This window comes from Schistocerca cancellata, chromosome 3 (assembly GCF_023864275.1).
Source record: "Schistocerca cancellata isolate TAMUIC-IGC-003103 chromosome 3, iqSchCanc2.1, whole genome shotgun sequence".
Taxonomy (NCBI): Eukaryota; Metazoa; Arthropoda; class Insecta; order Orthoptera; family Acrididae; genus Schistocerca; species Schistocerca cancellata.
In genome coordinates, this window is record NC_064628.1 from 230,801,429 (window position 1) to 230,816,507 (window position 15,079).

Genomic DNA, 15,079 nt, shown 5'->3' on the forward strand with positions numbered 1-15,079 from the left:
CAGTCATAGCAGCCTGCTGTTACAACAGCTTTAAAACCAACAACATTCGACAGCTGCAGTTTCCTCGCCTCTCTGAATGCCATCTGCTTCCTTCAACGAGGCAAACAAGAGTTGGGAGATCTGTTTACATAATTTTGTTATTCACTGCAAGGCAAACCAAATGACCGGCTCTGAATGTCAGTGTACCCTCTTATTACCTTCTATTAGTATAAACTGTACAAAATGGTACAAAAGCTATGCCCACTCTCTAAGCCTAGTAATTTGAATTTTTCTGATTTTTGTGGTTTTCTGACTAACTGTTATGGTTACCAAACCCATGTCTTTACAACTAGGCTCAAGTTCAGTTGATGTCTTAAGCAACGTAAGCAAGCCTATGCTTCATAGGCTGCTAACTAATAAGGCTTGGCACAGATGTGATTTTTCCTTTAGTCAGCATGGCACATCATATGTGGTATCCATAATCCATAATGTTGTTCTGTCATACCATTCTGAGCAATGATTTAAAAGTTGCCAAGGCTCACACAATAACTGCATCAGTGCAAGCTATGTTTCCTCTGGTGTTGACAGTGTCAGTAGTATTAACCACTGTTGTGCTCCACGTTTGACTTAGGACTTCCGAGTGTTATCGTCATACAATTTACTGAACATCTTTCCATCTGATAGTCCGGTGACATGGGTTTCAGTGGTTAGTGCTGTAGTTGGTGACTCACTGCCCTTTTCATTGGTAGAGGTGCGAAAACAGAAGTGCTTTTCTTCACCGGTAGCGTGTCCTAAAGTGAACAGGGGCTGATGTAACAGTTTCATTCCCATCATTGTCAGTGTGGCCCAGTAAAGTCCATACCATCAAGCTGTATCCAGATTGTGGTCCTGAGAGCAATGGCATCATTGCCATTTGTGTGACATCACCTGTTTTGCATGCCGCAAGCCGTGGCACCCAGCAAGTGCCTCCTCAGCGATCATATGTCAACAGCTTCGACTGTTAGTGTGCTGACAGTGGATTTTCTGTTGGTCAAAGGCACAGCTATATCTCTGATAAATGAGGACACGTAGTGGCACAATGGTCTCCACATCTGAAGTCCTCTCAATGTAGAGGGCTGACATACAGTGACCAGCCGATCCCATTGTGGGGTCAGATTGTAGTCCAAGCTAAGCACAAAAATGTAGTTTGGCAACTAACCTTGCTAGTAGTAGTCAACTAATGGATGACAACCAACATTTTTGGCTTAGATACTTTTACACTTCACTTCATGGTTGCAAAGATTAGAATTATATCCCAGGTGTCTTCCAACCAGTGAGCTGTACCCGCAGTCATAGTTAAGAAACCAAATGGATCATTAGCATTTGTGGTGATTTTAAGTCTACAGCTTATGCTCAAGCAAATCTCAATCTGTATCCAACTTGTAGCTGAGAGAATTGTTGACCAAAATTCATTGAGGGACAATATTTTTCAAAGAAATAGTCCTTGCTTACACCTACTTTCAGTTGCCTGACGATGATCAGATGAAGCAGCTATTTTGTGATTAATATGCCATACAGCATGTATTGTTATAACACTCAAACATGATGTACTTTCCTACTCTCAGATGCAGAGTTTGACAGGCATGAAGTGCTGTATTTTGCCCGAAGCAAAAATCAGTGACAATCCCTCGATGAATTCCAGATTATGGTAGGCAAAGTGGCAGCAGAAACATGGTGTAATCCACTATTCTGCAGAGTGTTGTGCCATACTGCATTGTTGGCCAGAGCATTTGCATAAAGGCGCTGACCTGACATGGTGCACCTGTTTTCATTGTGGCATAGGTATAGTCATTCCTCCCACACTCCACTCCTCCCACAGCATGTTGAGGAATGTACAGAATGAAGGCAATGGCTGCCACAGCCACAGTACGTCCCATCAGGAACTGCTAGATCTGTGCAACCTATGTCGACACAAGTCAGTCCCACCACAGTGTTGCAACCCATGGTCACGCCCTGACCAACCCCGGCAAAGAGTTCATGTTGATTTCATCAGTCTGTTCTGAGGGGCAATGTGTTTGCTGGTTGTCACGCCCTCTCTAACTTTTCCTATGTGATAGAGATGACTACCACCACCAACACCACCACTGTCACAGCTGTTACCGCCTATATCCTTCCCATCATATCTGCAATACAAGAGACACCTTTCACCCTAGTTTCTGACAATGCCCATTGGTTCATGGCATCTATGTTTCAGGATTTTTGTCATCGTAATGGCATTGAGCATGTGACTACTGTCCCTTTCCATCCTGCCTCCAATTCAGATGCCAAGCAGTTGGTCAGGACCTTCAAGACACATGTACACAAAATAATGGTAACAGACAACTCTGATGACACAATCACCAGCTGCCTTGCCACCTACTGGTCCCTCTCCGTCAGTGAAATACCCTGGCTGAAATGTGCAGGCACAGATCCTGAAAACTCTCTGAGCTGCTGCAGCTGGCTCAGTGGAGCCACCATCTGTGCACACAGCCATATTACCACACAGATTTCCACATCTGGGCTTGTACTTCCAGGCAGAAGCTCAAGCGAATCCAAGGTCTTGTCATTGGCAAATGTTTGATGTTGCAGCCGGCCAGAAGCATGTGGTCAGGCATCGACTGATACATGTCGTGGCTCCTGCCTCCCCCCAACACCCATTCCCTTCAAAAATCGCTAATTGGGTGAGATCCCCACCACTGTGCCTGGGACATTCCTGTCTGTTACTGCTATAACCTTGTGTTTGGCATCAACAGGTGGTTGACAAGACCAGCACAGGGAGCTGAGGGTGGAGGAACCATTTTCCCCCTAGGCCACTTTTGGCTACCATCAACTCCAGTGACACCCCCACAACGCAACGACAATGGTGGTTCATTTTCAGACTCAAGTGGCAGTGCAGACCAAATTTTTGTCCCCGTATCCTATGTGGATGGCACCCACTGCCCTGCAGACAGGACCAGATTGTGTGCCAGGACCCATTGATCAGTCAGCAATCCAATGCGTGCGCTGACATTCAACTTGAATGAACGCTTCAATGACCAGAAGGCTTCCAGCATCTCTCTCTTCCCTTTCTCGCTGAATTTGGCACAGGCTGGGCCATTTCGAGCCATGCTGATTATAGTGGGGAGGTGTTTAGTTCTGATAGTGATTCAGATTCCTCGTCCAGCCCAAGTAGGAGTATAGAGAACAGGGCAAATGTACTTGGGCTAGATGCTCTCCAGCCACAGCATGCTCCCAGGCGAGTCACTGCCACAGCACATGTGCATGTTTGTGTGTGATTAATTGCCCAGACTAAAATCAAGAATAATGTCAATTTTAGGAATTTTGTGCATTAAAATGGAATTGTTACATAGATGTACTCCAGATAATGTGTCGTCTGTCAATAGTAATGTTGTTATCTTACATAATTTTGTGAGTATCAGTATTTTATGGATTAAATAATCTGAATAATTGAAGGATCGTTATGTCATCAATTACTGTTATGGTATTTTCTTTCAGAAATTAATACTTCTTGTCAAAAGTTCCAAAATTTAATGCAACAGTCTTACTCTGTGGACCGAAATACATCAATGACTTTTATAAATAATTTAGGAGTAAAAGTAACAACTCAGATATGCTCAGTTGTCAAAAGGCACATAAAGAGGAGTGAGAACTGGACGAGCATTTGAATCAATTCTTTTTCAGAGCTACGAGTTTTATCATCATCAGTGTTACAGTTCCAAAATTTGTTAGCCAATCTAATGTAAGAGATTCAGAAATATTCCTGACTGTGTGCGTTTTGAGAAAACTTGTAAAAAATATTTGTCGTCACTGGACATGTAAATAAATGATCAAATATTGGAGCTCGGCTTTTGGATGCGCATTCTTCAGTGCACAACAAAGAAATAAGTGTACACGCATTAGAGTAGCTCTTATTTTTCTGATTTTGAAGCTCCCTTCTTCCTTTCCTATTGAGCCCAAATTACACACAGCTTATTTTTACAAGGAATGGGGGGGGGGGGGGGGGGTTAGAGAATCAGTAAGATGATAATTTGACCCATTATGGATATTATTACTCTTGTGCATGTTTTGAGTTCCATTCCCTTTTATTGTTTTTGCTAATTCCCCATGGCCCACCTCCCTATCCCTCTCCACACACACACACACACACACACACACACACACACACACACACACACCACTTATGGAGATTAACTTTATGTTTCCATAGAAATGGAACTCTAACTAGCTTTGTCTTATGTTATATTATGGTAGCTGTACTATAGTTGCAGATTTGTCTGATTTCTGCCGATGTTAGTAGATATCTGTACAAAATATATTTATATTGTATAATTAATGGAGTTGGCCTAGAGTTTTATATGACTTTTGGTATGTTTTCATTTACAGTGGTGGGCATCAAGAACTGATAACACTGTTGGTTGGGAAGCACTTGAGAAAGATCTTATTGTGCCAAGTGTTGTCACTAAAGTTGAAGAAAAAGGTGTTAGTGTACAGCTTCTCTTTCCAGGCATACACAACAATTTCTTTATCCCTGTTAAGGTAAGGACCTACATCTCCATCTATGCTCTCCGAACCACTGCGAAGTGCATGGTAGAGGATGCTTCCCATTGTGCCATCGACTACTGCTTTGTCCTATCCCATTCATGTATGAAAAGTTGGAAGAATGATTGCTTAGCACCTCTGTATGTGCTGTAATTAATCTGTTCTTGTCCTCATGATCCCTACGGGAATGGTATATTTCTAGTATATTTCTAGCTGCTCATTGACACTTTATAAGTAGATTTAATGAGATGGCTTGTATAAGTTTTGTCAGTGTTTCTGTGGTGCTTTCACATGGGTCAGATAAATTCGTAACTGTTTGTGTTGCCCTTTGTATAAATGCAGTATCCCCTGTGGGTCATATTTGGTACCGAGCCCACACACTTGAACAATATTCTCTTACTTGTATTCTGTTGGTCGAAATATGTTTGGTACAAGGCATTTTATGATTGCCATTACCATGTGGAATTCCAATATCAAGTCCGTAACAAGTATTTGTATTTTTTCAAAAAAGCCAGCAGTTCTACGAATAGACTGATTATGAACTAATTGGTAAATTAAATATGGGAGTGAAACAAATAACAAGGTGCATAAGCAAATAAGAAAGAAAATCAAATAGAAAATGATGTGTGGGCAAGATATGAATGAGTGAGGGGGGGTCAAGGAATGAAGGTAAAATGGAGCAGAGGGAAAAACAGGAAGGAAAAAATGGGGAAGGAAAAAAATAAGCACGCTAAAGAAAGGGATAAATGAGTAGCCCAGATGCAAAAGCCACTAACTGCATGATAAGCAAAACTGAGATAATAGGGAAAACTTTCCACATCCGAACTATTAAAGTTAAGGATTTCCTTTCTTTTTTTGCAGTCGTGTATTATATGTTAAAATATTAAGTGAAACATTGACTTAGCAGTTTTTGCACACAATTCATGCAGTTAGTGGGTTTTGCAAACATATAAATTCAATTGTGAAATAAACGTTCTGTTTGCAAAACCCACTATTCAGTAATATGTCAGGAATGACAGGAGGAAGGAATTTAATTACTGTGAATATAAAGAGAATACAATCCTACAAAACTGGTATGTAAAAATGTGAAAGTGATATTATTTTACCAGGAAAAACTGACTTGTTTGATGTCAAAAAGAGAACAAAAATGAATGTTCAACATTAGGGTTTTTTTTTTTTTTTTTAAACATACCTCTGTGCTTTTGACATTACAAGATATTGTAGAAAATAAACTAAACTCCAAATTGCTTCTTAGTAAAACATTGACAAAATTTTAGAAATGAAATAATTGGCGGCAAGTTGCATCATAGCTAAAACAGTGACAAAAAGTCTAGAAAGTGAAATTGGGTGAAAATTACTTTTAAGTACCATCGACCTCAACATTGTCCATTAACTCAGAATCGCTTCCAGCTTCTTCCTTGTTCTGAGGGTTGGCAGTGACTGGTGTGACTCGGGGAGTGCCTTTCTGCCCTTCAAACATGTTGGTGTAGAAATTGAGTTTGTAATTGGTTGCTGTCTTCAACAATTTGAAGCTCCAAAAGCTTTTTGACGTCTCCAAGTTTCGCTTCTGGAAGTTCTACACCTGCTGCGATTGGTGTTGGTCCATTTGCATTGTTGAAACTTTTTGCCTTCTTCAAAATGGTCTTCCCCTCTCCAGCTTCAAAACTGTAGGAGGGCTCTCCACAAACTAGATAAATCTTCTTGTTTTTGCTTTTTGTGCACACAATTTTTGTGGCTTTTTGAACCTTGAAGTACCAGTAACTTTCACTGAGCCTTTCGTGTATTCTTTCCACTCTTGAACAGGATATTCATTTTGTCTTAAATACACTACTGTTGCAAATTTCTCAGTGTGCTGAATGTATACAGATGAGTTTTCAGTGATGCTCAACTTGCGAAGTTGTCTTTCGGTGTTACCAAAAATCTTGCCTGGTGGGATAAATGAGTGGCTCACCATTGGAAACCACAGTTCTATTTCTTCTACATTGTCAAGAGCTCTGAGAAGAAGCCAGTAACATAACATGCCGATCATTGTCCTGGTTTATTCTGACACTCAACTCCGTCGGAAAACAACCGAAGTTTTTTCGCTTCTGTGAAATTTAGGTGAGGTAGTCTGTGTTGAACCATTGACACTGTTTGGTTTGATACTTTGGATTATTTGTGTTTCAGCCATATGTACAAAAAAACTGTTTCAGTGTTCTGGCGGAACTCTGGCAGACTGTAAAGTTGTAAAGGTATGCCTGATGGGAATAATAGGCCACTTGATCTAGTACCTTTGGTAGTACTAGATTCTTTTGACAGTCATAGCTAAGAGTTATTTCTTCCTTGTTATTTTCTTTCAGCTTTGTGTAGAATATGTCAGTTCTCATATTGTGGACTTTGAGCTGGGTTTGCAGGCTCTCCTTTGCGGCGCTTCATTTTTCCACTTCAATATTATTTTCCAGTGTTGAACATGTTGAGCAGGTATCAACATATGGGGTATCAAAGCCAGTATTGAAATCTTGTCAAAAAATGGTCTTATAGTAATAGTATTTGACAGCTTTTCAGGGTTCTCTTCTCAGTACACGGTCCATATCTTCGTTATGCTCAGTTCATTATGTAAATAGACTTTTTTGGGTGTTGGCTTCTTGTGAGTAGAGACATCTTAAGGCGATGAACTTCTTAATATCATTTTTCACTCTTTTTCTTTTCTCACTTCAAACAACATTGTTCTTCTGTCGCCTCCTCTTGTCTCAGTGGGAATTTGCATCATGTTAAAATTTGTGGTACAGCCTGGTAATCCTATCTTTCTTAATTTGTAAAATTGACAAAAAGACTGCTTTGCACATAGAAACATTTGCGATCTCCTTACCCCCTCTTTTTTGATAAAGAACAATGAGTGGTGATGGTTCATTTCCTTTATTTGTTCTCACCAGATCATCTTTTAGGGAATGTGGTAGAGACATGCTGAGCTATTTAGTTGCTCTGCCCCCTAGGGTTCGTTTCTTTAAAACGTTCGGTGAATTTTTCGTACATTTTGCATGATAAGTTTGTTATATCTTAATTTTATGAAGGGATATTTACAATCAGGCATCTCTGGGAAGGCCTTAGGTTTGTATCTTAAACAAAATCCTATGCTTAAGTATGTAGAAGCAGTAAAAGCCAATGAGGGTGGGAGGGGGATTCACATCATGGGTCTTGGAAAGTAGGCAGAAGTCTGTACATGCAAAAATAAAGGAGTAGTAAGCATGATGAGCAAAATTAAAAAAAATCAAGTAGCATTTATAAAAAGGTGTGATTAAACCACATGATTGGTGGAAAATTTTGTGTTTTACTGCCAACAACCACTCTCCCAGTGCTCACTTAAAATCCTCTCCATTGGATAATTCCTGTGAAACTGAAACTGGGAGCAATCTGGCAACAGTGTAATTGTAGTGCATAGCACATCTATGCATGCTTGAGAGCACTTCGTGCTGCTTCCTGTGAGATCTACTGCACTTAACACAAATTTTCGTTAGAGTTGTTATGGGCTACACGCTTACTTTTTTGCCAGATTGCTACCAGTTTCAGTTTTGCAGGAATTGTCCATTGTATTGGTTGGACTACGCTACTGTACCATCTTCTACGTTTAAACCATCCACAAAATCACTCATTTTCTTCAAACACGCATGCAAATACATCAACAGACACCCTCCTGATCAGCTGAACTGTGCCTACTGGTGTATATTTTAGCAATGCTTCGGCAGTGGTAGCTTCAACGTAGCCTAAGCGTTCACTACAACACAGCCAACCTAACTCTGAATAAGAAAAATATCCCTTCTAATCATAACAAACTGAAAGGTAGCTTTGAATGTCTGTGTTGGGAAGTCTGATGTCAGTTTGCTAGCTTTGCATCTGGATGTGGCATGGCGACTGCCATTCCTGTTGAAGTTTGCAGGTTTTGCAAATGTTGGACATTTAGCGAGCTTTGTATCTGAAGACATTGTGTAGTTAGTGGCTTTTGTAAGCAAACACAATTTTCTGTGGCCATTTTCAACATTGTATAGTGGGTTTTGTACCCTGAAATCTATTCCATTGTGTAAGTTCTGAAAAAATTTATACGGCAATATGTCCAACTCAAAAATCGACGAAAAATGCATTCACTGGCTTTTGCATCTGGGCTACTCAAATCTAAAAAAGATGAAATAGCGAACTGGACGTACATACACAAATAATGTTGATGCAGAATATGAATAGACAAAGGAAGATTGAAGACTATGGAAGTGACAGAGTGGGAGAAGAGAGCAGTGTGAATGATGATGATGTTGAGAATCCTAGTTAGCAGTTATCAAATACAGAGGCATTCATGTTGGATTGAAGGATGTAGATGAATTATGAACAGGTAACTAAATCACCATTGTTATTTTCCACTCCATACTCAGTGACAGAATATTGGATAAAAATTTTGTAGTGACAGTTTTGCTAATATAAAAGTATATCAAAAGCTTACTGTTCAGTTGGTGGTTTTCTTGTCATCTTCCTGTGGGCAAAATTTAGTTTTTGGTTGCAAATCTTGGAAATTGAGTTTTCAGTAATTGCAGTGTGTGTAGTACGGGCTTTACAATGGAGCGACTTTCCCAGGTTATTGATATGGTTAAAGTAACTCAGTTAAGCATGTCACAGAAACAATTATGGAGTTCAGAATGAATGTGAATAGCACTCTTTTATGCAGAAGGGAAGGATAACTTTTGATAGCGTCAATCTTATTTCAACGCATGATTTAAGAAAAATATACCGTTGAAGGCATTGGAAGGTGGACCTCATGACAGATGCAGAGTATCAGAATATGTTTCTGAATGACCCATGGTGTTTGGTTTGAACCTCTGTAGCCTAAGAAAAAAAAAAACAGATAAGTTTTCTACTTTTTCTGTAATGGTGAAAAACTTAGTTCAATACTGTTGAGATTGCTCTCTCTCTCTCTCTCTCTCTCTCTCTCTCTCTCTCTCTCTCTCTCTCTCTCTGTGTGTGTGCGTGTGCGCGCGCGCGTGCGTGCGTGCGTGTGCACTTGCATGCGAGCATGCAGGTGTTTGTCAGTAAAATATCTAGGGATGACCTTGGATGAGAAGCTAACTTGGACCCCTCATATTAAGAGTATCTGCTCCAAGACAAAAAGCACTTTAGTGAGTACTAGGAGGGCTTGTGGCAAAAACTGGGGCCTAAGACCCAGGGGTATGCACTGGATATACACGACAGTGGTTAGACCTAGGATTTCCTATGGGGCTGTAGTGTGGTGGAAGAAGGTAGAACAGTGGGTTGCTGCTAAAGAGCTTGCTAAGGTGCAGAGATTGGCCTGTTTAGCCATAACGGGCGGAATTAGCAGCACGCCAACCGCTGGAATGGAAGCCATGCTGGACATGCCTCCACTTCACTTTTGGGTTTAAGATGGAGGCAGCAGCTGGGGCATACAGACTTAAAACTGGCCAAAACTGGGTCTCATTTGGATATCCAGAATCACACACTAACATAGTGTGTGAGGTAAATATAGGTATGGCTGGGGAAATGCCCGCAGACTATATAATAACTCCTAACAGCTTCGACAAGCCTTACAATATAATAATTGGAAGTAGGGAGCAGTGGGAGAAAACAGTTCGACACCGTACAGGGGACACTGTTTGGTTCACCGATTGGTCAAAAACAGATCAAGGCGTTGGGGCAGCGTTGTACGGGGTTCAGCCAAGACTGGAGAGCAGCATCACTCTAGGGAAACTGGCCTCTGTATTCCAAGCCAAAATTATTGCTATCAGGGCATGTGTGGAGGAGAATATGAGTAGGTGCTACAATGATCATAGCATCTACATCTATTCAGACAGCCAGGCAGCCCTGAAATCATTGGCAGCTCCTGCAACAAAATCTAAGATTGTTGCAGATTGCCACAGGGCTGTGGTGGAGCTAGGGGGAAGCAATAGGGTGTACCTTGTGTGGGTCCCTGGCCACTCGGGGATCTGTGGCAATGAACAAGCCGATAGATTGGCTAGAATGGGGGCAACAACTCCATTTATTGGACCAGAACCTGTCTTGACAATCACCAAGGCTATGATCAAATTAGAACTATGGAACTGGCTTAGGAAACAGCATGTAGGATATTGGACCAAGGTCCATAAACAAAAACATGGTAAGGTAATGATGCCCAAGCCATGTTTTAAAAGAAGCTCTGTAATCCTGGGATTGAACAGGAAAGAGATTAAACTCATGACTGGACTGATGACCGGCCATGGGAACTTCAAAAAACACCTACACACAATGGGTATAATGGAAGGGGACCCTAAATGTAGGATCCGTGATGAGGGTGAAGAAACTGCATCACACCTAATCTTTGAATGCATGGCATTGGAGAGTAAAAGATACAGAATCTTCGGGACAACTAGACCGGAAGAAATTGTGTCTAACCAAAAACTGGTAGAGGGACTCCTTGCACTATTTAAGGGCGCTGGTTGGCTGTACTAGATATACAGGGAGTGATACCACACAATAAACCTAATTTCGGTGTGGGCAGTGGCGGGTGAGACCTAAGCTGTTGTAGCTCTCCTGTTAAAATCAAATCAAAAATCAAATCAATGCATGCGTGTGTACCCATCCCACTGCTCTTCTTATGGATTGTTCTACGAAAATCCTCCATTCCGAAAATAATCCAGTTCTGATTAGTACAAATTTTTAACATAATTGTAAATGTACTTCATATAAACATTGTGCTCAATCGTTGATATAACACTTACAAACTGGATAGTTAAGAACGCTTCTTTAGCTGACATGCATGACTGATATACTAGTGTGTTTATTGGTGATTCGACATCACCCCCAACCTCTGGTGATTAGTTAGGGTTGAATATGATACCAACTGCAAGTTGACCTAATACCACATTAAATGAAAAGATAAATGTGAAACATATAAAAAAACTCATGAAAATACATTTAATTGGGCCTGTGGAGATGAATTGACAGTCACGAAGAGTGCAAGTCAATCAGTTGTTGGTAATTCTGTAGAATGTTTTGGTAATAACCTGTTGCAACATGCTTGCTATTAATGCATTATGAAGCTGAGTGGTATGTACTTAATCTCAGTAGACTCATCACTGCAAATGTTGCATCTAAACACACAACATTCTGCAAGGTAGTGGGCAAATATTATACAAAAGATAACAATTGCAAAATCCTTCTTGATTTACAGTATAGGGACAGTTAATACTAAGAATATTCAGTTACATTACCTTTATCTTGAAAAGAACTCTTTAAGTTCATGACTAACATTTCTTTACTCCAGAGAATATAAAGAAAGTGCATTTGTTAATGTCTTAAATAAGTTATCTGAGCTCGATTAAGGAAAAAAGAACTCATATCAAATCAAACTGGCAACAGAAATGGGCAAGAATATCACGATTTCTGTTTTTAGCACATTATTCCGGAAGATGTGAAGTAATGAATAAATTAAGCAAGGGTGAAATGAAAGTAAAAGTGAAATTTTCTGTATTTGATCAAACTAAAGATGTTTTCAACCCAAAGCCTTGTTTAAAAATCACAATGCTTGCTGGGTGTGATCCTGTTGAAGGTTTTGTGACATTACCTTCACCTGCCATTTGAACTGACTTAGTTATAGGACAGTCTGCAGTTTAGAAATTCAAATAATATTAGGCTCATAAGATGCAGAATAGAAATTGGTACAAAGCTTGAAAGAAACAGATTCATTTGGTAGGAAATAAGAAATGTTGCTTGTAAGAATGTATTTAAGAATAATGAGGCACACCGCATTAAATTAAACAAAAGGTTCAGCATCTTAGAAAGTTAAAATTATACGGGAAGGGAATATTATTTTACAAAGGTACTCAGGGAAAGAGAAAAACATCGTGACACTGTGAAAAAATGGAACAAGGCTATTAACAAAAGGAAAGTTAGTTTCAGGCAAACAAAAACCAAGAACATGCTCAATTAAACAAAATTATTTGGGAATGTCTTCAGGACGGTGCGAAAAAAATACAATACAATTTTGTTAAAAATGTTGAAAACTATGAAATTATGAAGAAAACAAAACAGGCACTTACATTTGTTAGTCACCACATTTCATCAGCTAAGACGTTGAATGGAACTGTAATTAAGAACAGAGAGGTAATTGTACATACATTTAAAGTTACCTTTAAATATTTGTATGAATAGGAGATGAAGTTAATAATGAAAATAATGACACGCCAGCAGTCGTGCCAGATTAGGTTTGTAAAGTCATTCGAGATACAAAGACTGGAAAGGTGCCTAAGAATGAAGGTGTTTCAGTAGAGGTAGTTGAAGCTGGAGATGTCATAATACAAAAGGAACTTGAAAAATTGTTTACAGGCTGTACGTGGAGGGACACAGTTTACCAAAAACTGGAATGTTACTTCACAAGAAATGAGAGTGAAAAAAAAGTTTAAAAGTAATGACCCATAAGGCTAATTGCTCTAATGAACTAGATAGTCCATATAGTTATCACCTACTACATAGAAAAATTGTAGATTTTAATCAAGCAAGTGAACAGGCTGGCTTAGAATTGGATACAGCACACTGGACCAACTGCAAGCCAGGAATGAAATAAAAGAATGGTACAATGAGATTGAATTATTACTTTGTCTTAAATTAATAGACTTTTGAGAAAAATATTTATGGAAAAGTTAATTAGATATTAGTAAATACAAATGTAAATGCATCAGGTTGTTGAGAATTTAATAAATGATACTGAATGCAGTGTACAGTTGTCTCAATAAAATAACTACAAATCCAGAAACTTTTCAAAAATTTGGAGGGAAAATTTGCTGTATTTCGTCCATATATACTTAGATGTGGAGAAGTGCATTTGTGCCACTACTTGTAGTTAAATATAGTCATTCCACTAGTGCTTCGGTTTATTAGTCTGTGTAGTAGTTGGTTCTTTGACTCACAAAGGTCTAATGTTAGCTTGCTGCTACTGTTATTGTATTTTATATTTTATGGGGTGTTCTTAGTGATTTATTATAACCAGTATTTCATAAATTTTCACAGTAGAAGTTACTACAATTGGTAACAATAGATTGTCTGTGATGTTTGTAACCCACTGTTTATTTGCTCTATGACCGTAAAAGCACAGAGCTTTGTTTCGCATGCCCTTCATCTGGTCTGTATCTGGCCTTGTTAATATTACATTACAATACGTGTTAACCCTTTGCATTATGGTGTCGGACCTCCTCTAAAACACAGATTTTTCGTATTGACTCCAGTGTTGTGTGATACCTGGTAACAATTTTTATTTATCTATTTATTTTTCCTACAACTTTCTCTTTCTGTTGCAAGCAGTCCAATGTGTTTTGACATGTATTACCAACAGGTAATGCAAGTTGTTCCCTCTGTTTAACATTAGGCTACGTACTCATGTGTATGCAGGTTATACTGTCATTTTTGTGTGTCGAAGAAATGTTGGACATTAGTTCAGTAAATTGTAGTTGTAGATGTGAAGGCTTGTAAGCTTATTTCATCAAAATATGTGGGAAATTAAAGATAGAGTAAGTAAATTTGTAATGGAACTTGAATCTCACTTAATTTGTATCTCACAGCATTGTTTATGTAGTGTAGAAGTACTGATGATAGAGCACAACTTACCTGATTTCTATGCAAAGATTCCTTACAGGTGGGACTGGCCATTTACACAAGTGTATTTTTCTGTGTAACAGAGTGGACATATCGGAACATCGTAAAGATCAAATATTTGAAGGTCATGCAGTATAGTTTGAATTTTTGACGGAAAAGTAGTTATAATCACCCTGCCCCTCGAGTCCAGATACAGTATTTTCCTCTCTGGACGTGGCTCTGTGCTGTGCTGGTTTTTAAGAAAGACATTTACTTAGTTTTGTGTGAGTAATATCAGTATAAAATTTCTGACATGTTTCCAGAGAAAGAACTTTAATGGATTTATTTGAGTCCTAGTATAGACAGTGTACTTTCCGACTAAAGTTCAGTGAAACAGCAACACAATTACAGACAATATCTTCATAGATTGTACTCTGGTTGATGGTACCATGTGAGAAAAATTAGTAATGGCTTGTTATACCATACTGGAAGGAGTCAAGGAAGATTCATATCTGAAAGGGTAAATCTGCCAATAAATCAATACAGACAACTTTATTCACAAATATAATAGATTTCTCCAAACCTTTATCACTTATTTGATAACTCTTTTCCATTGAATAACTGTAAGCAGATATGCAGTACTAATAAGCAACCAGTTTGGATAACCAGTGGCATTGGAATATCATGTAGGAGAAACAGAAGCTGTATTTTAGTATGGATAGTCACAGCTCAGTTACAGAATTTCATTACAGGCAGTACTGCAAAGTGCTGAAGCTGAATCATCAGACTACTAAAACAATGCATTCGCCAAGAGAATAGAAAGCTGTCAGAATAAAGTTAAATATATGGTCAGTGATCAAAGAGGTATCGAGGCAGAATGTGGATGCTCAACATATTGCACCTCTCTTATGTGAGAATGAAGCTGTTAGTAAACCACAAGAGTTATGCAAAATATTTAATGATCCTT

At 39.1% G+C, this 15,079-nt stretch overlaps 1 protein-coding gene across 1 annotated transcript in view; it reads left to right on the forward strand.

The window, feature by feature from the left end:
* The window catches only part of LOC126174865 (protein RRP5 homolog), a 180,952-nt gene that overhangs the window by 74,440 nt on the left and 91,433 nt on the right, over positions 1-15,079 (forward strand). Inside the window, 1 exon segment of the mRNA XM_049921266.1 lies at positions 4,381-4,533. Within this exon segment, the coding sequence (XP_049777223.1) occupies positions 4,381-4,533 (153 nt within the window).